This window comes from Kogia breviceps, chromosome 1, assembly GCF_026419965.1.
Source record: "Kogia breviceps isolate mKogBre1 chromosome 1, mKogBre1 haplotype 1, whole genome shotgun sequence".
Taxonomy (NCBI): domain Eukaryota; kingdom Metazoa; phylum Chordata; class Mammalia; order Artiodactyla; family Physeteridae; genus Kogia; species Kogia breviceps.
This window is the reverse complement of record NC_081310.1, coordinates 119,000,389-119,026,269: the sequence shown is the minus strand read 5'-3', so window position 1 is coordinate 119,026,269 and position 25,881 is coordinate 119,000,389. Positions and strand designations below refer to the sequence as shown.

The 25,881-nt window shown below is 41.3% G+C and overlaps 2 protein-coding genes across 5 annotated transcripts in view; both read left to right on the top strand.

Moving 5' to 3' along the window:
- Nucleotides 1-36: 36 nt before the first annotated feature.
- Nucleotides 37-21,963, top strand: AMPD1 (adenosine monophosphate deaminase 1). Of its 2 annotated transcripts, XM_059037127.2 has the most exons (15): nucleotides 37-144; nucleotides 4,959-5,139; nucleotides 6,452-6,617; nucleotides 9,863-10,028; nucleotides 13,993-14,212; nucleotides 14,637-14,766; nucleotides 15,794-15,988; nucleotides 16,562-16,693; nucleotides 17,479-17,642; nucleotides 18,994-19,120; nucleotides 19,304-19,467; nucleotides 20,159-20,279; nucleotides 20,941-21,114; nucleotides 21,312-21,422; nucleotides 21,784-21,963. In XM_059037127.2, exons 1-15 carry the CDS (start codon nucleotides 123-125, stop codon nucleotides 21,940-21,942), a joined length of 2,232 nt encoding a protein of 743 aa, XP_058893110.1. In that variant the 5' UTR covers nucleotides 37-122; the 3' UTR covers nucleotides 21,943-21,963. The 2 variants fall into 2 exon arrangements, with proteins under 2 accessions (XP_058893110.1, XP_066898539.1); XM_067042438.1 differs by lacking the exon at nucleotides 20,941-21,114 and having other exon boundaries at nucleotides 54-144.
- A 3,216-nt stretch (nucleotides 21,964-25,179) lies between these two features.
- DENND2C (DENN domain containing 2C) overlaps nucleotides 25,180-25,881 on the top strand; it is a 101,728-nt gene continuing 101,026 nt past the window's right edge. For 2 of the 3 annotated variants that reach the window (XM_059037039.2, XM_059037031.2), the window contains exon 1: nucleotides 25,201-25,284. The gene's annotated coding sequence lies outside the window, so the exon portion shown is untranslated. Of the gene's footprint in view, nucleotides 25,285-25,881 lie in introns of all 3 variants that reach the window. The other variant, XM_067042422.1, reaches the window with a different exon arrangement.

Genomic DNA, 25,881 nt, shown 5'->3' with positions numbered 1-25,881 from the left:
CAGGGGCAAAGCAAAATAATAAAATGAATGTCAGTGTGTTTTATAGTGTCAGTCAGTCATCCCCACAGTCTCCTGTCTCTTCCTTTCTACTGTGCTATCCTAGAATCAAGGGTCCCAGCACAATGCCTCTGTTGAAACTTCCAGGTAGGTGTGCAAAAGTGTTTGGAGAGTTCACTTCTTTTAATATGCAAGCAATCCTTTAGCTATCATGTCAGCTCTGGAATCCTTTATTTAAGGTTCATAGTATTTTTAACTAATAAATTTCAGGAAAAGACAAGGCAAGGTTTTCAAGGGGATTTTGGTTTTTAGTTTTAGGAGAGAGGTAATCTTCTAAAACTGTATCATGTAGTAGCATCCTTGATGATCCCAGTAGAAAACTGTGTAAGATATTTATTATCTACTCTTAGTCTAAACAAAACCTGTGCTGCCACACTTTGGAGGAGGGTCCTATACAATGTCTTTAGCTATACCATTAGCTGAAAATCATGAGAATAATGGCAATATTAATATTAATCTGTGTATTCTGATGGTTCACAATCCAGGTTTGTACACAGAGTAATTTTCAAAATAATAAATTTATAAGTCTTTTTCATTATAAAAGTAATATATTTCATGTGAAATAAAAAGAGAAAATTCACTGAAAACTAAGAGTAATAAACACTCATTTAGAGAAACTGAGAAATTTAGAAAAGTAGTTTAAAAAAAAACAAACCCACAATCCTCATCATCCAAAGATAACTTTTAACATGTTAGTGTTTTTCTTTCAAACTATTTTCTTTGAAAATTTAAAGAATTTTTTTTAAAAACCACAGTTGAGATTATATTATATATGTGACTTTGTATCCTGCCCTTTTTTTGGCTTCATATTATAACTTAATCAGTTACCATGGCACTCCAAACTCTTCCTAAACATCATTTTAAATGGCTGTACAATATTCCAATTTTCTTAACCAATCCCTTAAGTTCTTTATGATTTTTTTAAGTGTAAATTTGCTCTGACAATAATATTTGTACCTAAAGCTTTTTCCATGTTTAAGGATTATTTCAGTAGAATAGATTCTCAGAAATGGCTGTTTGGTAGGTGTTAATTATTTACCAAATAATCTGTTTTCGTTTACCTGCAATCAGCTTTGTATGAGAGTTTCTATCCCTCTTGATCAGGTTTTTAAAAATCACATTTTACAAAGAGTACCTTTTTAAAATTATAAACATAAATTTAAAGGACAAATTAGAAAGGAAAAGAAAATGAAGAGATATATAATAACTATATTCCCAGGGTTTTCTATTGGCAGTAAATTGTAGAAAAATGGAAGAATGAGCTTTAATAACACATCCCACCGCACCCCTTTCTTATACCAACCTACCTATTTCTATTCCAAAGCACTGATTAGTAGCCACAATGATTTTTGAAAGTTGTTCATATATTTTATCTTGTTCTATTTTATTTCATACAGCTGAAGAAAAACGTGAGTATTTTGGGCTATTTTTCCTGCCATTTGCCAAAGTATCAATTTCTAAAAGATACTATTCTTTACTTCAGAAGCATGGGTATTTTTCAGCAGTGTTTATTAATAATACCATTAAAAGCCAACAAAGATTTATAATGACCATAGATCTCCCATAGCATAGCAAATGAACTCATGAATTTTCCTGCCTCCCCCCCCAAAAAAATCCCTTTTTTAAAGAGAACCTCAGAGGACATTCATTTGATATTCTGAAATAAAATGATCTTCTCCTTTAGACATTAGTTAAGGGGATCTACTGAGTCCTGCCATAGTAAACCCTCCTCCAGTGCAAAAAATTTCATTGTGAATTTTTGTTACTGGATAAAGTGAAACCCATTTCTGATAAAATTGTAACTTTTTATGTATGTTCCCCTCCATTACAAATCAGACTTGTCCTTTGACAGACTGATAGTACTCATGGTGCCTCTGAGTTCCTCTATGAGATGCCATGTGGCAGATGAAAGATCTACAACCTGTCTTTCCTACACATTAATAAAGAACTGCTGAGAAATAAGCATGTTTTTCTGGGTCTGGGTGAAGAAGCAAGCATGATATTTCTTTTCTCAAGAGTCTTGCACTTCCCATGTTAATAATAATAATCCCCAACTTCTGGATAGTACTGTGTAGTTTTAAAAGTATTTCTTGTTCAATCTTTACAACAATTCTCTGAAGTTGACATAATTATTATTACTATTTTATGATGATGAACACTGAGGCTCCTAGTGATTATATGGTTTTCCCAAGGCGACCCAGCTGTCACAGACACTTTTTCTCACTCCTAGTCCAGTGTTCTTTCTGCTTCACCACTCTACTTCTTGTTTCTATTCTCTTATCTATTCTCTGTCTAAATGTGGATGTCCTAACCTCAAGACATTGCCACTCAGATGCCCCATTATCTCAAAGGTGCTCAAAAAAGAACTCAGCAATTATCTATACAAACCTCAGGGAGTCATCTGTACTTTACTCCATGAATTAGGTTGTCACCAAATCTTATCCACTCACCTTTTGAAATGTCAGTTTCACTCTTTCCTCTCCCTAATCACCACCACTCCCTGAAGTATTTTTGAAAGGCAAAGCTCTTGAATTAGGAATGAAATTTCAGCTGTGTTACATGAAGCCAAAACAACTGGTTGATTCAGTGGAAGGAAATATCAACCATCTAATTTTTGGTGATAATGTAAGCTACTTCTTGAGAGTAGAGTTTCTACTTTTCAACTGTCTATAGTGACTTAGGGAGATACAACCTAGTAAAAACAAAGTTTAAAAACATGAAACAAATAGATATGTGCAGTCCCACATAATAGATGCTTGTTTTGGAAGAGCCAGGTCTCAAGCAAGTGGGATTTGGTTCCTGGGACTCCATTTCCATACTTTCCTTCCTGAGACCTCCAAGAGCATTGCCACATACCCATCATGACAAGCCAGTTGCATAGTCATCTTCATTCTCCTCCTCATCATCATCAGAGCCCACTGACCTATTTCCATTTGCTCCCCATGGTACATGAAGCCTCTTCTAATTTCTGCTTGTTATTCATCCTTTAGGTGCATGTGCTTGCCTGTGATGCTCAGGGAGGAATAACTATTTCTGGGGGACAGTTGGCTGTGGGGTGGGGAGGCATTCTCAGGTCATCAAATGTGTCTACTTAGTGTCTTGTTTGTTCCTTCATGGATCTTGGTGCTTGCCAAAAAACTAGAGATAGCATCCAAAGATGCTTGTCAGTTTCAGGAAGTGCTTGAGCTCAATGAGACAAATAGATGCATGAAGTTCAGCCAACATATTGGGCTTCTCTGTTACTCTGCTGTGACAAGCCAGGTTTGAAAACTGGCTGACCTGACTGTTAACGTTGGTGAAGTTATGAGTCAATTACTCTCATTTCCAATGTATGCTTCAGCCTATACTAAGCCATACCATTTATCATTTCCTTAATAACCCAAACCTAACCCAAAATACCAAATATCAGTCTGAGCAATGCTACCAAATTATGTCATTCAGTTTAATCTGGTGTTTTATTTTCCTTTAAAAAATTGTTCTAAAAAAGCATTTTCACATACATTATCTCACTTGATGTCACAACAGCCTTGTGAGTGAGGTTTGTAGGTATTAGTATTCCCACTTTATACATAAGGAAACTGAAACAGGAGAAGGTGAAGGAGTTGGTAAGTACAGAACAGTATGTGAATACAGTACACTTACCAAAATTGTAATTGAAAATGTGTCATTTTGGAGACTTGTATAGACATTGAGGGGGCAGGAGTGGGGGACCTATCTTTCTGCATGCAGTTTGCTTTGTCATCACGTGAAGAATGTTTCTGGGCTTCCCTGGTGTCGCAGTGGTTGAGAGTCCACCTGCTGATGCAGGGAACACGGGTTCATGCCCCAGTCCGGGAAGATCCCACATGCTGCGGAGCGGCTGGGCCCATGAGCCATGGCCGCTGAGCCTGCGCATCCGGAGCCTGCGCTAAAGAATGTTTCTGTCTTCTGCTGTTGTTCTAAATATCCAGCTGTTTGCCATTCTCTTTATTTGCTACCTGCTCTTTTCTGGAAATACCAAGAGACTTTTAGAAGTATTGGAGGTTATAACTACTCAGATGGAAACAGCTGGGTGTCTGGAAAACACAATAGAACTTAACAGAAAAGCAGATACTTGATGGCCATCACCACCCTATATGATAAAACTGGTGGTCTTGTATCCTAAGAATCATGGGGTTGTTCATTGCCAGGCTAAAGGTCATCCTTCCACCCATTTTAAGAATGGGAAAATTAAGGCAAGTAAAAATAAAATGGTGTCCAAAAGTCACTCATTGTGGAAGGCCACATGTCCACAAGAAATGGGACCCCCAACACTAGGCAGTGAATATTAGCGATTCCCCTCCTCCCACACACCAGCACATCACCAAGTCATCAGGATTTGAAAAAAATGAGGTTGTGATGTGTGACAGAAACACAATATCTGTCTTATGAGGAAGAAAGGCCCTAAAGTACACATTTATTTCTCAGAACTATTTAGATCACTTATCCTGCTCAGGAAGAAGAATGCCAAGGACCAACAACCCTATCCACATCTTTAAAACCGTCAGAAAAACTCCACCAACCTGATAGGAAGGACTATGCTGCATGGTTACTATGAAATCAAACTTAGCCCTGCCAGAAACAGGTGATCTTGGATTAAGTGCTAGTCCTGCAAGAGCCCAATCCCATCTTTAGGACCCTCCTAAAGTGTGCTGTAAGAATCTGACCCGTGATTCTGAGAATGGATTTCCAAGCTACCCACACAGAAACCCTCTAAAGAGAGAATAGGCATGAAGCTCCATCATGTTTCCGGCACACTGGGTGGAGAGCGGGGGAACCATGTACCCAGGGCAGTCCTTAGCACTGTGCCTCATGTGTAGCAGAAACTCTCGGATGACTCCTGAGAAAGTGCTTGAACACTAACACGCGAAAACCCCTTTTAGCTATTGATGATGCAACGCGGAGCTTTGCTGAAAAAGTGTTTGCCTCTGAAGTCAAAGATGAGGGAGGCCGTCATGAGATCTCCCCTTTTGATGTGGATGAGATCTGTCCAATTTTGCACCATGAGATGCGCGCACACCTATTCCAGCGGGAGGCTCTATCCACCCCCACAGGAGGCAGGAGGTAAGTGGTGTAAGTGGAATGTTTAGTACGTTGGGACACAAGGAAGGGGAAATGTCAGGGCAGATGGTTCACTCTGAACGGTGATTCAACTTGGAGGAAAAACTGTCAGAGTTAAACCCACAGCCTCCCAAACACACACACTGAATACACTAGGGCGAAGTGACGAGGACCAAAAAAGAAGAAAACAGTGGCCTTCCTACCTTCATCCAATCTGCCTTTAGTTGAAGCATTTCTGTTCACCCAAGCAAGAGGACATGATCTACCACATGATCGTTCCAAACCAAAATGGGCTGATGGCTGCTCTGCACACACTCAATTGCCACACTATGTAGAAACTGGAACTCAAGGGCCTCATCTTTGGACTCTGTCCTTAGTCAACCTTAGTGTTGTGCTGCCTGATAGGAATCCTGCCCTCCAGCCACTCTGACCTCCTCCAGGCCTCAGGGATACAGCCCTCCGTTTCTGCCCTCAGGAGCTGCCCATCCTATGCCTGTGATGTGTAACTCCTGCCTTCCCTGAACAGATCCCTCTCCACAAAATCTGTTTATTTTCCCTTCTTTGAACTACCCTAGTACTCACTACCTGTCACTATGTGCCACAATTTAGTCCTCAAACCTGTTATTGACCACTTACTTGGACCCCCCTCCTCAAAACACTCCCCTCCCCCAACCAGCTTCATGGGGAGAAGGTCATTCTGCAGTCCTTCCCTTGGTTTTATTTCTTTAAGGAAATAACAACAATCCACCTTCTTTGGCATCCCCCATAGGACCTAACATAGGGCATGGGTCAAAGTAGAAACTGAATAAATACATGTTGATTTGAGGAAGTAATGTTGATTAAGCAACTTACAAGTTCCAGGTAGTGTGCTAAGCATTTTATAAACATTAAATCTCACAGAAATCCTGTATGGTAGACATTATTACACCACTTTTTTAGAGAGAGAGACAGAAGCTCACAGAATTTAAGGGACATGCACCAGACACAGGTACTAACTGACATAGCCTGTGCTTACTGCAGCACCCAGACATCCTGTTCTGCTGGGAGTGGGCCTCCTGTGCAGGACAGTGTCATGCTGAGAGTCTTCTAGTACATTCCCTAAGGCCCACTGTTCCAGGGTATATGAGGATGAAGGGAACACTGTAACATGATACCCCTTTCCATAAGGTTGGATCCTGTTTCTGACACCCAGTCCACATTTAATTTTCACTGTTTTTCCTCAAAATGAAATTGTATAGTGGAACATCAATTTATCACAATGAAACTCGCAATGAAGATAAAGTTAACTCTTTTTACTTTTCAATTTCAAACCAAGAAAAAAGCGTTTCTTTGGACAGAAGACCATTAGTTTGTCCGTTCCACAAAGTGAAACATCTTCCACCAAATTGTCCCACATTGATGAATACATTTCTTCGTCTCCCACCTACCAGACCGTGCCTGATTTTCAGAGAGTGCAGATCACAGGCGATTATTCCTCTGGGGTGAGTTGCTTCTTGCCCCTCACATGTAGCTGCTAGAAAGATACTCAGCTTGATTGTTTCAGCTTCTTTCCTTCCTCCTCTTCCTTTTGAGGAAGGTGTTAGCTCACCTGTCCTTTGCTATACTTCATTATCACATTTCAATACCAATATGCTATGATTTTTTAAAAAATTTTATTGAAGTATGATTGATATACAATGTTGTGTTAACTTCTACTGTACAGCAAACTGATTCGGTTTTACATATATATATATATATTCTTTTTTATATTCTTTTCCATTATGGTTTATCACAGGATACTGAATATAGTTCCCTGTGCTATACAGTAGGACCTTGTTGTTTACGATATGCTATGACTTATATTTCTGTTTTGCTTTTATCATCTCACATAATTTCTCCTCCTTTATCTCATTTGCTTGCACATGTGAATACACAGTAGAATGTGATGTGTGTGTTACAGAATACAGTGGACAGATTTTGGCAAAAGAACCAAAGAGAGTAGCAACTGAACTAGTCTCACTGAGAGAATCATAAAGCAGGAAAGGGAGCCTCAGGGAGGCCTGGGGGGCAGGGTGGGGAGGGCTCTTGGGGAAAGATGGACCCAGAGCAGACGTAGAATGGAGAGAAGGGCTGCAGGTAGCATTAACCAATCAAAGAAAACAGATCAGGAGAAAAAGAGAGAGAAGAGGAAAGAAGAGTGGAGGGACCAGAGAAAAGAAGATGAGAGAGGACTTCGCTAGCAGTGCAGTGATTAAGAGTCCGCCTGCCAATGCAGGGGACACGGGTTCCAGCCCTGGTCCGGGAAGATCCTACATGCCGTGGAGCAACTAAGCCCGTGCGCCGCAACTACTGAGTCTGCGCTCTAGAGCCTGAAAGCCACAACTACTGAGCCCACGTGCCACAACAACTGAAGCCTGCGTGCCTAGAGCCTGTGCTCCGCAACAAAGAGAAGCTACTGCAATGAGAAGCCCGTGCACCGCAACGAAGAGTAGCCCCTGCTTGCCACAACTAGAGAAAGCCCGCGCGCAGCAACAAAGACCTAACGCAGCCAAAAATAAATAAATAAATAAATAGTTTTTTTAAAAAAAAGAAGAAGAAGATGAGAGAGAGGTCAGAACATTCTAATGCAGCTATTATTTTTCGACCAACTGTCCTCTCCAATTTCATCGCAGATGCTTACACAGTAGATTATTGCTTGGAACAGATTCTGGTATGCCACAGGGATAGTAAACTCAGGTTGCAAACAATTTGACCTGCTTGTCCTATCCAGAACAGTTGGTCAATAAATAAATCTCTGCCACATGGACTTGCAAAATCAGCATCATATTGGTGAAATTGCTGTTTAGCCATTGGTCTATGCTCCAAATATAGTTTTAATGACCTGTCCTAAACCCTCTTCTCATGTAACTGACCCACTTAGGGTCAGTCCCAAGATATTTAAAAATGACAGAGTAATGAAATGGATGCTATTCTTGTTTATTCATTTTCTGCATGATAACATGTGTGCTCTACAAATGGCAGGGATTTTAGATGCTAAGTAACTGAAAGGAACTGTTTAATAGCAATGTGGAAAACAAAGTTTGCAGAAGACCAGAGTTCAAAAATACCACAAATATTAAGAGACAAACTTGATCCCTATGTGCTTGGTGGAAATGAAAACAGGAATAAAAAGAAAGAAGATGAGAGGAAGGACAAGGCTCACAGAAGTCAGGGATTAGCTTCTCCTCCTATAAAAGCTGGAGGGCACCTGAAACCTTGGCTTGGAGTCTTTTTTTTTTAAATTTATTATTAATTAATTAATTTATTTAAACATCTTTATTGGAGTATAATTGCTTTGAAGAACCAAGTATGTGGCTACACCAGTTGGCTGAAGGTGGCTGAGCTGCTGAGCTACACTCCACCTAGTTGCGGCCTGTACCTGAATCAGTCTTTGCCTTTATAACTGAACAGAGAGGTAAAGGGGGAATTAGGGCTAAGTTCCCAAGGCCATTCATCCCAGATAAACAACAAATTCAATGTAATCAGTCCTTATTGAGCACATACTCTGTGCCACGCACTGTGTGCTAAGTGCTGAGGACGAGAAGGTGGATAAGATCCAGCTCTTGTCCTCAAGGAGCTTTTAGATGGGTGGCCCATTAGGTAGCAAAGGAACAAGCATGCTATTGGAAGCAGACCCCCAGACCTAGCACCTGTGCCAGACTCTCTTGGCCAAGGTCAGCAAGTCATTAAAAAGAGTTCAACAGGGGCTTCCCTGGTGGCGCAGTGGTTGAGAGTCCGCTTGCCGATGCAGGGAACGCGGGATCGTGCCCCGGTCCTCGAAGATCCCACATGCCGCGGAGCGGCTGGGCCCGTGAGCCATGGCCGCTGGGCCTGAGCGTCCGGAGCCTGTGCTCCGCAACGGGAGAGGCCACAGCAGTGAGAGGCCTGCGTACCGCAAAAAAAAAAAAAAAAGAGTTCAACTGTTTAGGATTAATATCTGGACTTCAAACCATTGGGAACAAGCTTACATTGGTCCCAGAAAGTCTTTGGGTTCTGATGATGAGCATGCAATGATTTAGAGTTATAACTGTTTGGGCATGTCAAGCCCAGCCAGGAGTTGGGGATGGGGCTAGGGTAATAGACAAGTTTTAGGAAATTTCCAGCAGTTCTAAGAAAATTTTACTCTAGAATCTCTGTTTTTAGTCTCAGATAAAATTCTGTTCAAAACCATCCCAAAGAATGACTTCTCACAGGATGATGTTCTGATCTGTCTCTAGCTACAGAAGGCAGTGCATGGGTGACAGGGTTTGAGGGAATTGCGACACCTTATTCCTCCCCCAATTTTTCCCACACTGACCAGCAGGTGATCTGAGTTCTCAAATTACACCAACACTGTCTTTCAGTTGAGATATTGTCTTCAGAAGCCCATACTTAAAATGTTCTTTTGTTATCTGGAGAAAGTATTGTCCATGTTAGAATGGGTTCTTTTAATCATATTTGTTAGACAATCACTGCTATCTAGCAAAAACCAAAAACAAATACGGGACTGTAAGGAAAGACTCATAGGACAGACACGTTTTGGCAGAAATGGAAGAGCGATTAAAACTTGAGGGCCTGCTCCTTGAGGGAGACCCAGGGCCCAAGCTGAGCGAGAAGCAGGAGCGGCTCAGCAGGGGCTGTGACACCCAGGAGAGCTGGGAGGTGCCAAGGACAAGCTTTACCCACTTCTCCAGTTTTCACAGGAGCTACTCTGAAATTTTCTCGGTAGGTTACCGTTGAAGATTTCCAAATGGTTTGCAAAGGTCTTTATCGGGCATTGTGTATACGGGAGAAGTATATGCAGAAGTCGTTTCAGAGGTTTCCAAAAACCCCTTCCCAGTACTTGAGAAACATCGAGGGTGAGGCTTGGGTAGCAAATGAGAGTTTCTATCCAGGTAAGTAATTTTCTTATATAATGTCTGGAATATGGCTTTAGGTTTAACTACTAACTATTAAATGTGCCCCATGCTTATAAGTAAACCAGTTTTAAGATATCATAGTCATCTTTGGCTCCATTCTCTCTCCTGCCCAAGTGCCCAATCACTTGATTCAGTCTGTACAATATCTCTCAGAAGCTCCTCTCTTCACCATTCCTTAAGCCCTAATTTAGGTGCATATTTCTCTTTATCCAGATCATTGCAATAGCTTCCTAACTACTCTGTTAAATTCTAATCTTCCTTTCAGTTCATCCTCACTTTGGTACCAGTTATTATAAAACAGATCTGAGCACATCCTTCTCCTGAAAAAAACCTTCAACTACTCCCCCTACAAAGTTAAGTACAGTCTTGAGCCTGGCATTCAAGGCCTACCACCATCTAGCCTTCTAACTATGTTTTATTTATCTGTTATTTATTTATTTTTGGACTTGCACACTCAATCTATTTATAAACTTACCTCCTTTACTCCACCTTTGAACTCTTTGTCCTGGTTGTCCATTTAGTTCAGCACATTCCTGCCCCTGTACTGTTGCCATGCCATTCCCTGTGCTGCATTGCCCTTCCTTTCACTTTTTTACTATATGTCCAAATGTCCAGATCTGGTCTCATCTTTCAAGGTGCAGCCCAACCATCATCGTTTCCTTCCTTCCTCTGACCTCTGGATAAAAGTAAACTACAAGTTTTGACTTTCCATAGCACTTTATTTATATATCTCACCTTTACTTTCTGTCTTGTATAGTACATATTTTAAAACAATCTGATTTTAATAATTTCTATTGTATAACTATATCATAATTTATTTAACCAATTCCTATATTTAGGCGTTTAGATTTCTGACTTTTAAAAGTTTATTTCCAACAAGGTTACAATAAACATCTTTATTAAGACATCTTTGTACAATTGCTCTATATCTTTAGGATTAGACTTCTAGAATTGAAATTCAGGGGAGGCAGCTATTTAAGGTTTTTGAACTATCAAATTGTTATGTTGTTAAAGATTTCCAGTTCTAGAGCTTCTTCTCTTTAATTCCTTTTAATATTAAAATAATATTAAACATATTCCAGTTTGGTAACTCATAACATTGGTTTGTTCATCTTCTATAGTATTGACATTTAGGATGTCTTGCCTTTGTTTCTCCTAAATTATATTTTATCTCTCTAGTATATTTAAGAGTAGGGACTCAAAAGTTTATATATATTTTTTTTTTTGGTCATCAAAATTTATACAGCAGGTTCTTTTTTTTTTAAATATATATATATGTTTTTTAGTAAATTTATTTATTTATTTATTTATTTTTGGCTGCGTTGGGTCTTTGCTCCGCACGTGGGCTTTCTCTAGTTGCAGCGAGCGGGGGCTACTCTTCGTTGCGGTGCAGGCTTCTCATTGTGGTGGCTTCCCTTTGTTGTACTTTGCTTCCCTTTGTTGCGGAGCATGGGATCTAGGCACGCGGGCTTCAGTAGTTGTGGTTCGTGGGCTCTAGAGCGCAGGCACAGCAGTTGCGGCGCACGGGCTTCATTGCTCCGTGGCATGTGGGATCCTCCTGGACCAGGGCTCGAACCCATGTCCCCTGCACTGGCAGGTGGATTCTTAACCACTACACCACCAGGGAAGCCCTATACAGCAAGTTCTTATTAGTTATCCATTTAATACACATTAGTGTATATATGTCAATCCCAATCTCCCAATTCATCACACCACCACCCCCCAAACTTTTTCTTTCTATATTATTTTTCTCACTCTGGCTGTCTTAGTCATCACTTACAAACAGGAAAATTTCTGATGCCTTGGGCACATACTTGGTTTTTTTTAACATCTTTATTGGAGTATAATTGCTTTACAATGGTGTGTTAGTTTCCACTTTACAACAAGGTGAATCAGTTATACATATACATATGTTCCCATATATCTTCCCTCTTGCGCTCCCTCCCTCCCACCCTCTCTATCCCACCCCTCCAAGTGGTCACAAACCACCTAGCTGATCTCCCTGTGCTATGTGGTTGCTTCCCACTAGCTATCCACCCCATGTTTGGTAGTGTATATATGTCCATGCCACTCTCTCACTTCATCACAGCTTACTCTTCCCCCTCCCCATATCCTCAAGTCCATGCTCTAGTAGGTCTGTGTTTTATTCCTGTCCTATCCCTAGGCTCTTCATGACTTTTTTTTTCTTAGATTCCATATATATGTGTTAGCATACGGTATTTGTTTTTCTCCTTCTGACTTACTTCACTCTGTATGACAGACTCCAGGTCTATCCACCTCACTACAAATAACTCAATTTCGTTTCTTTTTATGGCTGAGTAATATTCCATTGTATATATGTGCCACATCTTCTTTATCCATTCATCTGTTGATGGACATTTAGATTGCTTCCATGTCCTGGCTATTGTAAATAGAGCTGCAATGAACATTTTGGTACATGACTCTTTTTGAATTATGGTTTTCTCAGGGTATATGCCCAGTAGTGGGATTGCTGGGTCATATGGTAGTTCTATTTGTAGTTTTTTAAGGAACCTCCATACTGTTCTCCATAGTGGCTGTATCAATTTACATTCCCACCAGCAGTGCAAGAGTGTTCCCTTTTCTCTACACCCTCTCCAGCATTTATTGTTTCTAGATTTTTTGATGATGGCCATTCTGACTGGTGTGAGATGATATCTCATTTTAGTTTTGATTTGCATTTATCTAATGATTAATGATGTTAAGCATTCTTTCATGTGTTTGTTGGCAATCTGTATATCTTCTTTGGAGAAATGTCTATTTCGACCTTCTCCCCATTTTTTGATTGAGTTATTTGGTTTTTTAATGTTGAGCTGCACGAGCTGTTCATATATTTTGGAGATTAATCCTTTTTCAGTTGCTTCATTTGCAAATATTTTCTCCCATTCTGAGGGTTGTCTTTTGGTCTTGTTTATGGTCACATACTTGTTGAAAGTAAAAGAAGTGCTTTAAAGGCTATGACAGTATGGAATTTGTTCTTGGCTTTCTTAGGTTGAAATTGTTAGCAGTGGAAAAAAGGGGACCTTTATCCACATGATCCCTTCTCAAATCCTTTAGCAAAAATTGCATGTGCTTTAAAACGTGGCAAGTATATTATAATTACAATAAGAATTACAGCTCTTAGAATTTATATTTATATTGAAAACCAGTCTAGATGGAGCACAAAGGATTTTAGGGCCGTGAGACTATGCTGTATGGTACTAAAAGCATAGATACATGTCATTATGCATTTGTCAAAATTCATAGATAGAAGGTACACCACCAAGAGTGAAGCCTAAAGCAAACACTATGGACTTCAGGTGATCATGGTGTGTCCGTGTAGGTTCATCAATTGTAACAAATGTTCTGCTCTTATTTGAGGTGTTGACAGCGGGGGAGGCTGTGCATGTGTCGGGACAGGGGGTGTGGGGACTCTGTACTTGGTGTCCAATTTTGCAGTGAACCTAAAACTGCTCTAAAAAATTAAGTCTATTAAAAAATAACCACTCTAAATTAAGACTGATGGAGAAGCTTGGTTTAAATAAGGAAAAGGCCCAAACTCTACTTTTTAACGGTAGTTTTACTTTTATTTCTACGTAGTCATCTCAAATGTTAATAAAATGCTCTTAACAGGAAGACTTTAACAACTTTAATAAATAACGAAAATGGTTTGTAAGTAGTATTGCAATTATATAAACAACAATTCTGAAGAACTTGAAAATCATTCTTACACTAGACAAAATGTTATAGTAATTTTATACTACTAATTTAGTCACCTTTGGGAAATAATGTAAAATTAAACTTTAGCTTAGCTCTGGATAATTACAACTTATGACATACAGAATTCCATACAAATGAGATCTTACAGTATTTAACTTTGGTTATTTTTATGTGGTCATTCATCCTATGTGCTGATATATTATTGTGTGTTTTATTGAAAAAGTCTTTACCCCTCCTATGAAGAAGAGAGAAGACCCCTTCCGAACAGATAACCTCCCGGAAAACCTTGGTTATCACCTCAAAATGAAGGACGGTGTGGTTTACATCTATCCTAATGAAGAAGCAGCCAGCAAAGAGGAGCCTAAGCCACTTCCTTATCCAAATCTGGACACTTTCTTAGATGATATGAATTTTTTACTTGCTTTAATTGCCCGAGGACCCGTGTAAGTGTTAAGACCTAAACTATTGCTACTATTACTACTACTGACAGTAAGACTACATATTAATTAATTGCTTACAAGGTTCAAACACTATGTTAAAACCTTCGTGTGCATTGTTTCTTTTTCTCCTCACAATCGTTCTATGAGGTGAGTATTTTTATAACTCCCGATTTACACGCTGAGACTTTGACGAGTTAAGTGATTTGCCCAAAGTCACACAGGTGGCTGAGACAGGCTTTGAGCCCCAATCCTCCCTCATTATTATTTATGTACAATTCTGATGAAAAGATTAAGTCCTTGGAGCCCAATACTTTTCAAGTTAGATTAATGCAGAGTAAGCCAGTTCCATGGTCCTGATGGTTTTGAAATTGTGACTGTTTTCCTTAAATGTCTGGAATTTTTTACAATCATGATTTAATTTTCACAGTAAGACCTATACCCACCGGCGCCTGAAGTTCCTCTCCTCCAAGTTCCAGGTCCATCAGATGCTCAACGAGATGGATGAGTTGAAGGAGCTGAAGAGCAACCCCCACCGGGATTTTTACAACTGCAGGAAGGTAAACATATTCGGTGCTCAGGGGTCATTCCTGGACAAAAACATTAATCCACTTATTTCTTGAACAGGACAAGAAAGATACTGTTTTTCTGATTCATGTAAGATTTCTGTAGGTTCAGTAGAACTTCATGAAAGCAGATAGATGATGTCTGAAAGATTAAAATGCCTTTTCTACTGTTTTCTGCATAGAAAGGTTTATCACACTATTGCCATAAAAATTATAGTTATCAACAACAAAAATAATAAAAATGAAAAAAAACTCAAAAACCGCTGTTCTAGGATTTGAAAGGTCTTCATTCTAATCCTCTTTCTTCCACTTCCTGACTGTAAGACATTGTGGGAGGGAGTGATTAAATATTTCTGAGTTTCAGTTTCCTCATTTGTAAAACTGGGAAATATATCTGCTCAATCTAGCTCACAAGAGGATTGTGAATAGCAAATGGAAAACTAATCAACTAGAAACACTTCCAAGCTGTGTTCTGATCACTTAAGTGGGTGCAAGGAAGTGGAAGTAGGAAATATATGAGCAGAGGTTTGGGACCAAACCCTGGCTCAGCCACCTGTTTAACCTTGGGCAAATTACTTAATCTATCAAAACTTCCGCTTATAAAATTGTACTCATAAAAATACCTAATTCATAAGTGCCATCACTGTGCCATGGCTTCATCATTTCAACATTTCTCCCTTTGGGGCTGAAAGCTGTAGCAGCTGCTTCACTTCCAGCTGTATCTTATGGGTGGAGAATTGTCCCCAAGACTTTTGTGTGGATCAAATGTAGGAAGTAAATTTGATGCACAGATATCCAAGAGAAGCAGGCAATGTTATTGTATCCAGCCTAACCTTTCACATCCTCACAAGGGCACAAAAAGTTGATATGGGTTCATTTGTGGCTCGGCCACCTCCACCAGCTGCTAGGTCACACCCCTATCATATCCTCCTTTCTCCCATCACAGTGGGATTGGCAGGCACCACAGAGCAGTATAACTCAAGCTGATTGTTGGTTTTTCTTTCTCTGAATGTTCACACAGGTGGATACCCATATCCATGCAGCCGCTTGCATGAACCAGAAACATCTACTGCGCTTTATTAAGAAATCTTACCAACTTGATGCTGACAGAGTCGTCTATAGCACCAAGGAGAAAAATCTGACCCTAAAGGAAATTTTTGCTAAATTAAAAATGCATCCCTATGACCTGACTGTTGATTCTCTGGATGTTCATGCTGTAGGTTGAAAAGATAATGTCAGTTTCATTTAATACTCAGAACCGCACACGCCTTTCTCCTACAAACTCTCCCTTCTCAGAGCCTGCTAAACTACGTGGGCTTACCATGCTGACTGAAAGAACCCATGGACAATCTTGAGGTTCTCTCATTGTCAGCTGTATTGGATTCCATTCTTGGACCCAAGCCCTTCTCCTGTTTTGTTTTTTGTTTTTTTATAAATTTATTTTATTTTTGGCTGCGTTGGCTCTTTGTTGCTATGTGCTGGCTTTCTCTAGTTGTGGCGAGCTAGGGCTACTCTTCATTGCGGTGTGCATGCTTCTCATTGTGGTGGCTTCTCTTGTTGCGAAGATGGGCTCTAGGCATGGGCTTTGGTAGTTGCAGCACACGGGCTCAGTAGTTGTGGCTCGTGGGCTCTAGAGCACAGGCTCAGTAGTTGTGGTTCACTGGCTTAGTTGCTCCGTGCCAAGCCCTTCTACTGTTACCAGGCCCCTGTTCCTTGTGGCCATTCCCTAACTCTCTGTGTTCAGGCAGCTCTGATGAAGATACATTTGTGCTCCTGTTTCCTGATGCAGGGACGTCAGACTTTCCAGCGTTTTGATAAGTTCAATGACAAATACAATCCTGTAGGAGCAAGTGAGCTACGGGACATCTACCTGAAGACAGACAATTACATTAATGGGGAATATTTTGCCACTATCATCAAGGTGAGGAGAAATCAACCAGATCTATGTTACCTGGCCTGGTTCTTGAGGAGGGGGAAGAAGAGAGGGAGGGAAGGAAGGAGAAAGGAGGGAAGGAAGGAGAAAAGAGGGAAGGAAGGAAAGAGGGAAGAAGAAAGGGAGGGAGAGAAGAAGGAGAGAGGGGAAAAAAGGAAGGAGAAAAGAGGGAAGGAAGGAAGGAAAGAAGGGAGGGAGGGAGGGAGGAAGGGTGCTATCCCTGGGGTCAGGCAATACACAAATGAATGTGATAATTTCTTCTGAAACATTCACTGTAATGATTTTAAAATACCTTGATTCCTACGACAGAGACACTAAGGGTGTGGATTTGGGATTAAGGACCTGGCTCTTCCGGGCTTTTAGAATTGTAAATTCCAGAAGAATTAGGATCAGAATCCATCCTGATCTTCATGACACCTGAACATTAGGAGGCAGGAATGACAGGTGCAGTTGGGAGATGTGTGTTTTGGGAGATAGGGGGCATATGAAAAGCTGAATTTCTTTTGCAGCAGTGCCTTGGGATTTCATCATCTTTAGTCTGACTCTTTTTCCCTCTAGACTCCATTACATCCTATCAGTCTTTCAGCCCGACTAGCTCCACCCCCCCACCTCTCAGGCTCCTTACATCTTAACCTTGATAGTTTTCTTCTGACTTCCTTTCACATTTCCTCTGTTCTTCTTAGTACCCATCTCCTCTCCCTAGACCCCACAGGTTAGACCCCTGAGGGACCTGTGGGAATTCCTGGCTTTGGACTCCTCTCTTGGCTTTGCAGGAGGTAGGCGCAGACTTGGTGGACGCCAAATACCAGCACACTGAGCTCCGCCTGTCTATCTACGGCCGCAGTCCTGATGAGTGGAGCAAACTCTCCACCTGGTTCGTCCGAAACCACATCTACTGCCCCAACATGACATGGATAATCCAGGTCCCCAGGATCTAGTATGTACCCACCCACTGGAAACCCTAAAGCCTGCCCTCATCCCACCTGTCCCACCTCCTCCACACCAGCAAGGAATGTGCAGCACATCTGGACAGAAATAAGCTTTGTTAAACAGCATTCAGTACTGGGGCCTGGGTGCCTGGTTTTGTCCACTCTGGGTTTAGCACTCTTGATGACAGGCAGGAGTTAGGAAGATCATTTCAGTTCAGTTTTCTAACCAGGTTTTTTGGTTTTGTTTTTTAAAACAGGGGACTTTATGCAGATCACAAAATAACTTATTGAGAATGATTAAGACTTAGGATAAGAACTATATACATTTTACTATACACTTTCTTTCTCTTGGTCTTCCTCTCTGTGTCCAGTTCATGCGCATCTGTACTGGGGTGTACCTTTCTTGTATCAGAACCTCTACCACTGTCTGCCGATTGTCTCATCTACAAGTGTTCAAGTTCTCCATAATTAATGAGTATTTATCAGTGGTATTATCACCTGCTAATTACTCATTGCCCTCAGGGATTTTCATATCATTGATCTTTTATCTAACTTAAGTGTTTATATATTGTCTGGCCACCTACCTCCATGCTCTGTGTGCCCTGTGACAATGCAAGAGTTTTATCCTGTCTCTTTAACCAAAAAAAAAGTAGCTTTTTGACTGGAGTAAAACATTCTGTCTAATATCATTAAGGAAGAGATATTAAGGCATTATTAGAGTGTGGTGGTTAGAAGCATGGGCCCTGGCTCTGGACTGGCTATGCTTGAATCTACCACTTACTAGCTGTGTGACCTTGGCAAGTTGCATGACCTCTCTGTGCCTTAGTTTCATCATCTTTAAAATGGGGTCATAATGGTACCTAATTTATTGTGTTTTATGAGGATTAAATTAGCTAATACTTCTGGCCACTTAAAAGAGTGGATGGCATATATTGAGTGCTATATAAGAATTTGTTAGATTGCCCCTGGCCACAGCATGTCAGAGGTGTTCTTGATAACTGTTTCATGCTCACAATACCACACACGTAAAAATCATTGAACCTTTCATGACAGAGTTCCCATACTCTTCATTTTCTATCTGGACTTAGCTGTGAACGTTTAGTGTTCTTACCACAGAGGATTTGTAGAAGATATAGGGGCATGTGGTCCAGCAAGGAATTTATACCTCCTATGCCAAACCCAAACTGAATCCTTCTTTATGGGTAACCAAGAAGAATGTACCAGAGTGGACCTAGGATGGAGACACTAAGTCTTCTCCTGAACATGGTGTTTAGTCCTTTGCTTGCCTTTGTTCCTTTGCTTTGAACTATCAGTCCAAAAAAGCTTTTCCTCCTAAATTCTCTTCATTCCTGCCTCTAGTGATGTGTTCCGATCTAAGAATTTCCTTCCACACTTCGGAAAGATGCTGGAGAATATATTCATGCCAGTGTTTGAGGCCACTATCAACCCCCAGGATCACCCAGACCTCAGTGTCTTCCTCAAGCATGTAAGCATGGCCCTGAAGACTTTCCTACAGCTGCACATGAACCAGCCCGCCTACCTAGCCATGATTAATTCTTGATGCTTATCTCTGACATTTGGTCCTTGCCTTTGGAAGCTGAAAGTTTGTCTGAGGGCTGGGACCCTGCGTTCAGACTGAACCCATTAAGTGGCTCACTCTTCCTGACAGATTACTGGCTTCGACAGTGTGGATGATGAGTCCAAACACAGTGGCCACATGTTCTCCTCCAAGAGCCCTAAGCCCCAGGAGTGGATCATGGAAAAGAATCCATCTTACACTTACTATGCCTACTATATGTACGCAAACATCACGGTGCTCAACAGCCTGAGAAAGTAAGTAGATGAGAACTGGAGCTAGAAGGAGAATCTATTTAACACACCTCTTTCCTCATACATTGGCACCCTAGGTGGTTGAGGGCCTATGCTGCTGGGATGCTGCCAGCTGGCCCAGAGCAGAAATTTCTGTCCCTTGTCTTTTTCTTCGGTTTCTTTATTTATTTAGGGGCAGGAATGGACAGTTTGGAGCCTTCAGTAACTTTCACAGTTCCTTTTCTTTAGAAGTGTAGGAATTTACGCTAATCACTGTGCAATTTATTATAAAGTTCCGTACATTTTACCCTTCTTGATATATCTGGGTAAGGAATAAATAGAGGACTATCATAATGGGGTTTTCTGGAAATGTTTCCCCACTAAAGTGTGAGTAGGAGAAACAACGACATGGCGATATTGGTAAACTTTGGGTGGAAACTGAAGATGTTTCTGTTCAGGTAATCAAAACTTGCCTCCATACCCTCATATCCTATGTTGTCTCTTTTTTCAAAAAGCCTGTGTTTGGGAAGAATTAAGATTATGATTTGGAATTGTCAGTTTTGCTGAATACTTTGGATACCCCACTCCCTTTCACTCCCTTTCAGAGTGTTCTGGTGTTTCCCACCAGATTTTCTTATAAATCACTCTATGCCCAGAATTGTTGCCAGGTCCCAGTCAGTCACCTGTGATTGCTATAGTAGCTCCGTTTCCCTAGGGAACGAGGCATGAATACCTTTCTGTTCCGACCTCACTGTGGGGAAGCTGGAGCTCTCACCCATCTCATGACAGCATTCATGACAGCAGATAATATCTCTCATGGCCTGAATTTAAAAAAGGTGAGTTGGAAGCTCTCTTCTCAATATTAACTTTTATATTGGAGCTAGAGGAACAGCATTTTTTCCCTTATCATTCTGTCACAAGTAATTATCAACACTGGAATCAAATTAAAATAGAGCAAAAGAAGATTTTTGAGATTATTTAGTGCATTTCATTTTACAGAGGCCCAGAGAAGTAAAGGAACTTGCTCAAGATTACCTAGATAGTTGGTGGCAGGGAGGAGTTAATGTAGATCACCTGACTTGCATTTTAGAACTCTGACAAGGGATAAATCAGAGGCAGCTTGGCTTACCTGAAACTGGTTTTCATCAGATTTCATGTTATAGCATGTTTTAAAATGCCTCTGGTGTGAGTCAGAACTTTCTTGTAGAGAAAAAAAATGTTTCATGGTGAAGTCTTTTGCCTAAGATGGGCCATCTAACTTAGACAAAACACAAACAATTGGGTTTGACTCAATGCTTCTGAAAATTGATCCCAAATAAATTTCTTCTAAATAGTATTTACATTTAAAAACTATTATTCTTCTTTACAAGGGGATTTAAAGAATAGGTGATAATTTTGTTGAAAGGTAAAACTTGAGGTAACCAGGAGGTTTTAACTTTTCTAGTTTGTATCCCTTTTTCAACATTAAAAAATTTTTTTTTCACTCTTCCTTTACAGAGTCCTGTGTTACAGTATTTGTTTTTCTTAGCCCAGATTCCAATCGCTATGTCGCCATTAAGTAACAACAGCTTATTTCTAGAATATGCCAAAAATCCTTTTTTAGATTTCCTCCAGAAAGGGCTAATGATCTCACTGTCTACAGATGACCCGATGCAATTCCACTTCACCAAGGTACACATATGGAATTTTGAGCAATACAAGTATATTTTTGCTGAAATGTTGTTTACCACCCAGAATTTTAAAGTTGAATCAAGATATTTCATTATTCTTTTTGTTCAGGATGTGGGTTATTTCTTTTAATGCATTCCTTTTTCTTCCTTTCTTCTTCTTTTTTTTCTTTTTGGCCTCATTTAAATAAATAACCCAAGGAGCCCCTGATGGAAGAATATGCCATTGCTGCACAAGTCTTCAAGCTGAGTACCTGTGATATGTGTGAAGTGGCAAGAAACAGTGTTCTGCAATGTGGAATTTCTCATGAGGTAGACCTGCCCTTGACTGGGTGTCCTTCTGAGTTTAGAATTTGGTAACTTGACTGTTGAAAAGTTAGTTGGGGAAACATGTTGAAAAATAATTTCACAAATCATGTGCAGTTACTATGGACAGGGACTAGAAAAAATTATTCTGTCTCTCTGGCCATGCTTTCTGGGCAAGGGAAATAAAATATAATTGATTTTGCAGCAGACTGTGCACATTGAGGTACTGGATGAGTGCTTTTAATGGTTTATTGTTTTCCTCTTGCCCATAGTTAACATAAGGAAGGAATCTTTGTGGAGGATGTAATTATTGTCTATATCAGGGTAAAAAGAGACAACAATCATTCTGTTTCCTTTTCTCTTATAGGAGAAAGCAAAGTTTCTGGGTGACAATTACCTTGAAGAAGGCCCTACTGGAAATGATATCCGAAAGACAAATGTGGCCCAAATCCGCATGGCCTATCGCTACGAAACCTGGTGTTATGAACTTAATTTAATTGCTGAAGGCATTAAATCAGGAGAATAAAACAAATAAACCAAATAATAATATGGGTGAAATTTTCATTGTAGAGTGTGAATAACAATAGTTACCAGTTATTGAATCCCTACTACAAGCCAAAGATTGTATTAGATATTGCTCCACTGACATTATTTCATTTAATGTTTTGCACAACTTTATGGTATTATTACCTCCATTTTGGGGAAGATGAGTAAACTGAGGTTGGTGAAGTTAATAACCTGTACAATTATACAACACAGGGAATATAGTCAATTTTTTATAATAACTGTGAATGGAATATAACCTTTAAAAATTATGAATCACTATGCTGTATACCTGTAACATATAGTAGTGTACATCAACTATACATTAATTAAAAAAAGAAATGACCTTTGATAAAAAAATAAGCTGCACAAGGATGCACCTAGTGAGAAGTAGCAATGGGGACCTGGGTTTTTCTGACTCTTGAGTGTCCATGACTTCCAGGCAAAATGGTTATTAAGGCAGGGCAAAAATACAAGCAAATGATGGGACTTCCTTTGTGGTCCAGTGGTTAAGACTCTGCACTCCCAGTGCAGGGGGCCCGGGTGCAATCCCTGGTCAAGGAACTAGATCCTGTGTGCTGCAACTAAAATATCCTGTTTGCTGCAACTAAGACCTCGTGCAGCCAAATAAATAAATAAATATTTTTTAAAAAAAATAAACAAATGATTTGATATAGGGAGAATGTAGGCTTTTGGTTTATAGAATGAAACTTGTTATAGGCACTTAGACTTCTGAAAAGTCCTTTTGACAGGATACATCTGAAGGGTGGCTTTCTTAGACAAAAAACAGAACAGGTGTACCCCAAGATAGAAAATCTGTAATTATGAGTTTTTATACTTATGGAGAATTTATCTTACAAAAGGATTCTTAGTTTTAAGGATATAATTGACAATAAAGTTATAGTCAGCTGTAGTGGTACATTTTAAATGATTTCATTTACCAAAATAAGATACACATGTAACTTTTTAGAAACATTCCTGTTACTCAAGGTCAGGTGGAATTCAATCCAATTAGCCAGACCATACTTCTATACATATACAGTTGCATTGCCATCTAGTGGTTGGGCTGATACTTCATTCCACTTATTCAATAAACAATTTACTGATCAAACATCTAAAGTACCAGGTACTATTCTAGGCAGCAAAGATATAAAGAATAAGATTTCATGTCTACTCTCAAGTTATTCACAGCAAGAAGTTATAGCATGAGTGGATACAAATGTGAAAAAGAGCATTTTGTGAAACATCTCAGAAAGTAATGACGTTTCAAATGGAAAAAAAATTAAAAGCAAATTCCTGCATGCTTCCACATTCTGTACAGTTAGCCATAAGCATAGGCGTGATCCCAACAGCATGTTTGTACTAGCCCTGGTGTTAGAATACTCTCCCTTGTTTCTGAAGTTGAAGTTCTGTTTGCTGAGTGTTTGCAAGTCCCTTGGAAAACCTGATTTTATTTTACCTTGGCCTCTTTGTCATCAAAATAATATAAGTTGCCAAATTAAACTTTCTATTCTCAGATTTTAAAAGGCATGAACTACCATTATGTATATCTCCATCTTACCCATGAGAGGGCAGTAGAATACATACATGTTAATTCATTTATTACATCCATGCAGATTTGGTTTCCAATTTGGTACTTGGAATTCGATCTGCTCATTTTGTCATATAATCTCCTGGAATTCAAAGTTTGAACTTTGAAATAAATTTGAATTTTAAAATAAATTCCAAAGCCACACTATTCTAGCCCCCAATTTTATCTTAAACAATTGTTTGGGAAGTTTTCTAAATACATAAGGGCTTTTTTGGTGGTGAGCAGGAGGAGTCCATAAAGATCAGTGTTCAAGGGCTTCCCTGGTGGCGCAGTGGTTGAGAGTCCGCCTGCCGATGCAGGGGACACGGATTCGTGCCCTGGTCCGGGAAGATCCCACATGCTGCGGAGCGGCTGGGCCCGTGAGCCATGGCCGCTGAGCCTGCGCTCTGCAACCGGCGAGGCCACAAGTGAGAGGCCTGCATACCAAAAAAAAAAAAAAAAAAGATCAGTGTTCAAAATTTACTACAAATTTATTTCCTCATTGAGACATGATTAAAAATGTCTTGTCTTGTCTATATATATATATATATATATATATATATATATATATATATATATATATATATATATGTCTTGTCATTCCTCTTTTTCCCCCCCATCATAGAAGAGACTTCCTGTTTCATTGTCCACGGCTCATGGTTTCACAGTGGTTTGGGATATGCAGCTTTTATTGCTTTGGCTACGTTGGCTTGTGACAGTCATCTGTGATGTGTAACCAAACACTGCTCTTTCTGGCCGTCTTCTATTTTGGTACCTCCATGAGAACAGATGTGGGGAGCGTTTGATCACCAAATCCAAGAGGTTCTGGTGGGGGTGGGGTGAGGTAGGGTGGAGTCGGGCGGGCAGAGGCGGGGTGGGGTGGTTAGCAAGTGCCTGGGAAACAGGCTCAAATCATCCTTGACTCGCAGCCTTAGTGAAACTGGGCTGCTGCTCGCAGGAGGCACTGCGCCATGCACATACCTGAGTGTGAGTGCGTTGCAGGCGTAGCGCTTAAGCATGTGTGTCGCAACAGGGCGTAGGAGCCGACCTCAGGCACTGGGAGTATCAAAGGCACCCCTGCTCTGGGATTTCAAGCCTCAGGTGTCCGGAGCGTCATTTGCATCTGTGTATGTTTCAAGTAGGCGCTGTACTGCAATTGCCGGAGAAATGTTTGTTTCCTCCTTGAGCTCAGCCCGAGAAATGGTACTGCTCTTTCGATGGAGACACCAGGCCTACTAAGCCCGGTGGCAGGAGACAATTCTATGGTTTCTTTGAGTGAGGTGCCATTTGGATTCCTTGATTAGGCTTTCTCTTGCAGGTGGTTGTGAGGAGTCAACCTTCGTGTAAAGTTCTGGTCCTTCGCCGTGGGGCCTGACGGACGGCAGGCACGGCGACGGCGAAGGAGCTTTGGCTAGAGGCCCTCGGCCGGACGACAGTGGCGCCGGTAGCTGCCTTCTGGGGCCGCACCCTTTCGGCGCCCAAGGTCCTGGGCAAGATTCTAGCCCCTACACCGAACTCCAGAGGGAGCGGTTCTCCTCTGGACGGTCCCCTGGCGGTGCCGGGGGCGGGCCCGACCGTGAGGGGTGGGAACAGGAACCAATAAGAACAGGGCTTTGCCAGGGCGGGGCCTGCGGCCGGGCCTGTGAGGGCGGGACGGAGCCCACCCAGAGTGGGAGCGAGCCGACTGGGCGCTTCTGCGTGGAGAACGAGAGCCTCGGAGCCTAGCCGCGGAGGCGGCGTCGAGAACGAGAGCAAGTAGGGGCAGGGCGACCCGGGCGGGGTGTGAGGCAGGGGTTTCGGGCCCTCGCGGCGGAGGGTGTCGCACGCCGGGTGTCGGGAGCGGGGCCAGAGAGCGTCGGGCGCCGTCTGGCCGCAGCGCGGGAGCGGGCTGGCGGAGGTGTCCGCGCCGGCCAGGCTCTGTCGGCACCTCCCCGGCCTGGAGGGACGCCCGAACGTGCAGCCCGGCGCCCAGCGGACGCCGCGCGTTGGGAGCCCGCTCGTCGGCCTCGGCGGTTGTGGCGGAGCCTGGCTGAGGGTCTCCTCGCCGCTCCCCTCGGGGCGCGGGGACCGTCGTCCAGGTGGCGCTCGGGGACGCTCGACAGTCCTGGGGTAGAGGCAGGGAGCGCCCCGCCACCAGGAAGAAATGCGGGGCTCTCTCCAGGATTAGCCGCGGCGCTTGAACGTCGACAGGCTGAGACGACAGACTTTACATTTTTGCTTTTTTGTGCTTTGATTCTTAACCGAATCTGACGAGCACAGTAGTGAAAATTGTCAAGTAAGATTTTGAGTTAAAAATCTGGCATTGGAACATCTAAGAGCTTCTAACTAGTATGGCATAAGATGATCAGAATA

Coding starts and splice junctions, on each gene's coding strand:
- AMPD1 (XM_059037127.2), top strand. CDS start 123: ATGCCTCTGTTGAAACTTCCAG. Junction 145..4,958: donor GCCTCTGTTGAAACTTCCAG/GTAGGTGTGCAA, acceptor AACCCCTTTTAG/CTATTGATGATGCAACGCGG. Junction 10,029..13,992: donor AAATGAGAGTTTCTATCCAG/GTAAGTAATTTT, acceptor TTATTGAAAAAG/TCTTTACCCCTCCTATGAAG.